This window comes from Musa acuminata, chromosome BXJ3-7, assembly GCF_036884655.1.
Source record: "Musa acuminata AAA Group cultivar baxijiao chromosome BXJ3-7, Cavendish_Baxijiao_AAA, whole genome shotgun sequence".
Lineage (NCBI taxonomy): Eukaryota > Viridiplantae > Streptophyta > Magnoliopsida > Zingiberales > Musaceae > Musa > Musa acuminata.
In genome coordinates, this window is record NC_088355.1 from 13,026,120 (window position 1) to 13,032,515 (window position 6,396).

At 44.1% G+C, this 6,396-nt stretch overlaps 1 protein-coding gene across 1 annotated transcript; it reads left to right on the forward strand.

The window, feature by feature from the left end:
- Positions 1–3,962: 3,962 nt before the first annotated feature.
- On the forward strand, positions 3,963–6,182 carry LOC135643702 (WAT1-related protein At4g30420-like). The gene is made up of 7 exons (XM_065161010.1): positions 3,963–4,196; positions 4,288–4,356; positions 4,428–4,544; positions 4,764–4,998; positions 5,283–5,441; positions 5,536–5,687; positions 5,770–6,182. The coding sequence occupies exons 1-7, from the start codon at positions 4,009–4,011 to the stop codon at positions 5,990–5,992; spliced, it is 1,143 nt and encodes a 380-aa protein (XP_065017082.1). The 5' UTR covers positions 3,963–4,008; the 3' UTR covers positions 5,993–6,182.
- The last annotated feature ends 214 nt before the right edge of the window (positions 6,183–6,396 follow it).

Sequence of the window (6,396 nt, forward strand, 5' to 3'; positions counted from 1 at the left end):
GACAGTCTTACGCTATGGCCACTAATAATTCGGTGAAAGCACAAATGGAAGCATTGGAAATCAGAATTGAGAACCGACTGCAAGAAACACTTAATGATTTCAAAAAGAGCCTACTGGAGAGCCTCAGCAAATTTCAACAAAATGGGGACTCAAGTTTTACGTTGCACAGATATGAAAATACAGGAAAAATGCCCCAAGATTGTGACACAAACTACTTACACATGAAGGTGGAATTTCCGAGATGGAAAGATGGAGATCTGACCAGTTGGATATCTAGGGCAGAAACTTTTTTTAACTTTCACAGAACTCCAGAAGAATCCAAGATGGAAATAGCCTCAATCCAGCTTGATGGAGATGCACTCCAGTGGTACGATTGGAATGAAACTATTTACGGAGTTCCTTCGTGGGAGAAGTTCAAAAGAGGGCTTCTTGTTCGATTTGGCCCATCCGAATATGAGAATGTTGATGGCCAGCTCACTAAAATTCGTCAAACATCTATAGTGTTGGAATATCAGAGTATGTTTGAAAGATTGGCAAATCAAACGAGAGATTGGTTGGAACGATAGCTTTTGGATACATTTATTGAAGGGCTTAATCCGGAGATCCGGTGTGAAGTTAAGGCTCATCATCCCCGCACTATGATAGCTACGATCTCAATCTCATTTGCACATATACATGAGAAAAAAATTAATAAGGAAAAACCAGCAAGGGGTTTGTACTATGATGAAAAATGGAGTACGGAGCACCGATGTAAACAAGGGCAACTTCTGATGATTGAACCAATTGGAGAGGAGCCGAAAACTAAGAATGTGGACTCCAATCATAAAGGTATAAATTCTAACGAAGACGTTGAACCTACCGTACATACAATGCTTACATTAGCCGACTACTCTAACCCGCAAACTATGGAAGTTGGCGGAACTCTAGAGCATCAGCCTATTATAGTTTTGATTGATACTAGTAGTACTAACAATTTTATGGACAATGAGACTGTTGACCGATTGGCCCACCACATTGAAGACTATGACAGATTCGAAGTAAAGATCGTTGATAGACGAATTTTCACTTGTGATAGCAAATGTTCAAAGATAAAATTGATTATACAGGGCTAGAAGTTTCATGCAACGATTACTACACTAAAAGATCGACCTGTTACTTACATTATCAAAAAGTGGAGACCGTACTTACTTGATCAACGGGTTATGATGCGTTGTAGATAGTCTATGGCTAAAGTGTTGAAAGAGAAGCTCCCCGAGATTGATGCTGCTCAACCTTGAGGACAAGGCTGATTTGAAGAGGAATGAACTGTTAGGACCCTTTATCTGAGCTTTTGAATAATGTTTATTAAGTCTGTTTAGTCCAGTTGTTTATTGAGTCAGTTTGGTTCAATTAGTGTCAAGTAGAGGTTTAATTTATATTTATTTATTATTAGAGTTCAAGTCCTGATGGACTCTGAGTGGAACTCTATAAATAGGGATATAACTACTTCTTTTCAGTAACTATGAAAAATATTATTCTATCTTTGGATAAACCCTAGGAGGCCGATCCCCTCGAAGCGATCAAGGAGGGCCGATCCCATCGAAGCGATCAAGGAGGCCGATCCCCTTGAAGCGATCATTATCATCCCTATTTCTCTCATTTCTATTCTTTTTTTTTATGATAAGACTTTATGGTCTTATCATTTGGTATCAGAGCAACGATAAGACTTTAGGGTCTTATCAATACTCCTCAATTCTCAGTAGAGAACATAACCTTTGAGAAGTTAGAGATTGAGATAAAGCCTTAGCAAAGTCTTTAGCAAGTCTTGTTTTCAATAGTTTAAGTGTTCACCTCCCTCATTCTCTTTGAAAATATGTAAGAGTGTGAATCACTTGTAAAAGGTTGTAAGAGGGGTATTTATCCTTCCCCTTCAAAATGATTTGCTAGTGAAAGTTGGGAGCCTCATCGAAGAAGGCTTCGCAAGTGGATGTAGGTCATTTGACCGAACCACTATAAAATTGGCATGTTCTCTAGTTTGCATTTACTTATTGTTATTTACCTTACTGCAAACCTTCATACGTGCTTTACTTCCTCATTACTTTTGCTGCACACCTTTACGAACACGCTTTCAAGTTAAGCACTTCCGAGTTCGGTTTTTATCGTACGAAAGATTTTCCAAAACCGACGTTTTAATCCGCTGCACTAATTCAAACCCCCCCCCCTCTTCTTAGTGCCGCTCCGATCCTAACAGGCCTAGGTCACATGCTGGCGAGGAAGTTCTGCTCTAATTCCCTAGCGTGCTAGTAGAAGGACAAGACTGAGGACTGGCGCAGCCGGCCGAACCACGTTCCTGTCGGTCCCCTGAGGGTGGTTGGAAATGCCCAGCACATTAATGCATCGGAGGTGCCATAGAGGGCCATCTGAGCCCAAAATGTAGAGACATGCTCCACGGGATCGGAGCTATCGTCGTATGTCTCTAATGCTGGCAGCCTGAAGTTAAGAGGTACCGGCTTGTTCTGTACTTCATGAGTAAAAGGCGACCTGCCTGAGCCACCTTCGTTGGACTCGCTCCATGATTTTCGAAACTCGCACTGGAACTCGTACAGGCATTAGTTGACTCGAGATAGTTGAGCCCTGAGCGAGTCGTCCGCCGAGTCGGATGATATGGTGTCAGGCTCGAAGTGGGGTGGTGTGATTCGGTAGCATGCAAGTATGTTCTACTCGGGCGGACCTCTCAGGTCCATCATTTGCTCTCGGGCTTCTCCCGTCCCGACCTACTCACTGCTCGACTTCTGCCAAGTCGGGTCAGTCGAGGGAGCTGCTAGCCGCACGATCTAAGGAATGAGTGAAACGAGCATCTGCATCATGCCCACCATGGCTTTCACTTGCTTGGTCAAGCTGAGAAACACCTCGAGTGTCACGACCGAGGATCCTATGGTAAGTCCTGGGGGCGACAACCCTGAGTCATTGAACAGGCGCTAGTAGCGATCTGGGGTCGAGGTTGGGATCGCCCCATCTCCGAGGGTGGGGAGAGACTGGTTCCCGGGCTCGACGGGGGGGAGGCCGATCGGTGCTTCTCCCTCGGGGAGAGCTCCTACGAGATGCTCCTGCGACATGGCCCTCCTTATAGCACCAAAATGTTGGTGAACAAATGTGCCGTGAATGATGAGTCAACATGGCTTGGACCACGGGTTGATATCGGGAGTCTTCTATCGATTGAGCTGGGTGTTGAGGTTGATCAATCCCTCGTGATGGGGTCTTGATTAGTGTCTCTCGGTCTGGGTGCCGGTTGATGGCTCGCCATAGGGACGTCGATCGACGACTTCCAGGGTTGGGATGCTCACGAGACATGGGTGATCGCTTTTCTGGAAAAATGGCCTTCATCGGGTAATTCCCGACTTTGGCCCCTCCGACGAGCAAGTTAGTAGTGGAGTCAAATGGTTTTTTTCTCTCTTCTGGTCGGATGCCAGTCAGGGACTTTTATACTATTGTACGAGGGTCGATTGCATGCAGGTTCGACGTGGCAGTTGACCCTCGAAAAATGGGCTGGTGCTTCTGACGGGCCACCGTCTCAAGGCGTGCAGCATGTTGATAGATGGCACTGCCCTGAGCTCTCGGGATGGGACATGTTGAGCAGCGTTTTAGTACGGATTCTGACTTGGCGTGTGGCATCAGCAGCGTTTTGGTATGGATTCTGTCTTGACGTATGGCGTCAGCGATGATGTGTCTTGGGCCCAAAATACACCTTATCAACTTTCAACCAGCCCACTTGTCCTATTTGTCTTTAGGTCGACAACTAAGAAGCTGATGTGGCCGTGAATGAAAGTCTCAAAAACGACAACCGACAAAATGCGGGGAAATTTGAGGTCCTAACTTCGTAGTTGTCTTTACAGCTGCGTTGCTTTGAACCAAATAATTAAAGTTGCAGTAGAATCTCTTCAATAAATACCAGGAAATCTTACATTCTTGTGGTGGTTGTTGTCGTACCTGCACCTCTTTCTGCTTTCTCAAAGAATTAAAGAGAGCGACATGGGCGACTCCTTGCTTGCGGAGTGCAAGCCCGGGTTGGCCATGGTGGTGTCGCAGTGCATCTACGCTGCCATGGCACTCTCAGCCAAGGCAGCGTTCGCCCGAGGCATGAGCCCCATGGTCTTTTCTGTTTACAGGCAGGCCACCGCTGCTCTTGTCTTGGCTCCCCTAAACATTACTGCAAGAAGGTCGTCTTCTCTCTCTCTCTCTCTCTCTCTCTCTCTCTCTCTCTATGTATCCCTCTGTCTCTGAATGTTGGTTCATGCGTTGATATGTCAGGGGGAAGAAAAATCTGATTGGCTTGGGATTGACAGCCTTCTTCTTGGTCTTTGTTTCTTCGCTGGTTGGGTAAGTGATTTTTACTTGTTAGCCTCTTCATCATTCCAGTTCTCACTACCTGAGGATGATACATGAAACAGTGCCACCATCAACCAGTACTTCTACTACACAGGGCTGAGCTTGTCATCCTCGTCCATGGCGATGGCCATGAGCAACCTAACCCCAGCAATCACATTTGTCATTGCTGCCTCTGTTGGGTAAAGTTCTCTTCCTCACATGATGCATATTTGCCAGTTGTTCCAAGTCTTTTGGTGACCATCTTTTTACAAGGAAAAAGTAGCTTTTTCAGATTCCTTTAAATATTTAACCTTTAATAATGTTAGTCATGAAGCAGGAATTTTCAGCTTTATTCTCCATCACGTATCTAATACCTTTTATGATGAGTCAGAATGTCATCAAAACCATGTCATTGGCAGCTTAGAAAAAGTTGAAGTCAGGAGCATGAGGAGCATGGCTAAAGTGTTTGGGACAGTCACATGTGTTGGAGGAGCCGTTTCAATGGCGTTTTTCAAAGGTCCCAGGCTTTTAAATATGGAGATGGAGTTCCATAAATTAGCCACGCTGTTTCACTCAGCAAGCAAAAACTGGATCGTAGGATCACTTCTCCTGATGGGAAGCAGCTGCTGCTGGTCCCTGTGGCTTGTTTTGCAGGTAATGAACTTCTCTGCACCATACTGCTGCTGCACACAATTAATTGCAACCTGTAATCGAACTTTTCTTTTTCTTTTATGTTATTTGTTTGCATTGCCTCATATATTCATGAGTCATGCATGAAACTGTGGCACAGAAAAGTCATACCTGAGCTGCGTGTCCAAGGAGAATGTTAAAGATGCGTGCGTGCGTGTATGTATGTGTGTGTGTGATCTAGAGGGAGAGTGAGAGACAAATTTGCATTCTAGCACTATAGATTTCTTTTCTCTAACTTGTAGTTGTAGGTGCCAATTTGCAGAACTTATCTGGATCCCTTATCATTATCAATATGGATGTGTGTGTTCTCCACCTTCCTATCTGCTGCTCTGACATTCTTTTTAGAACCCGACATAAGCGTATGGAAGATTCACTCAACACTGGAGCTATCATCGTGTTTGTTTGCGGTAATCTTCCTCTTTTCTATTCCCTTATAATTTATGAAAAGAAAGTGCTTTTTGTCTCCTAAACGTCATGACATTAAGAGCCAAAAATTTGTAGGGAGTTTTTGGATCTGGGGTCACCTTTTACCTACAATCTTGGACCATATCACTGAAGGGGCCGCTCTATTCTGCAATGTTCAACCCCCTCGGTACTGTCATCACTACAATCTCAGCTTGTTTGGTGCTGCATGAACAGCTCCATATTGGAAGGTACACACACATGTTTCAGTTTCATGATGAGTGCATGATTTCCTTACAACCTTATAACATGATGATTACTTTTTTGCCGCAGTTTGGTGGCTGCTGTTGCTGTTGTGGGAGGGCTATACATTGTTTTGTGGGGTAAAGCCAAGTACATCGACCCCAAGAGCAGCTGCAGCAACTCACAACTGCCATGTGTTTCTGAGAGGATGACAGTAGTAGTAGATCCAGGACTGCGTGACAGTGTGTATGATCTGCAGAAACCACTGTTAGGTGAAAGCTTTGGGACTCAGGACAACCAGATGGAGAATTGAAGTCCCAGACAAGAATCACCATCTTTTGTGATGATAGAGACTCAATCGCATCTGAAGGGAAATGCTAGCCGACTAATAAATGCCGGGAGTATTCGGATCTGGAGTCACCTTTTATTTGCGGTCATGGTGCCTAGCAGTGAGTGGGCCTCTTTTTTCTGCATTGGTCAATCCACTTTCCACAGTACTTCAATCTTGGCCTTTATGTACTCCATGAACAACTCCATCTTGCACTGCATATATGTTTAAGCTTAATCTGGCTGATAGGCTCAAGTATTCTCTAACAAAATTTTTGTTGGCTTTCTTTACAAGTTAAGAATGGAAAGAAGATAATAGAAGAAACGAAGAGTATTTTAAATTTATAATAATTTAGATGTATATAAAAGTATCTATTTATATTAGTCAAA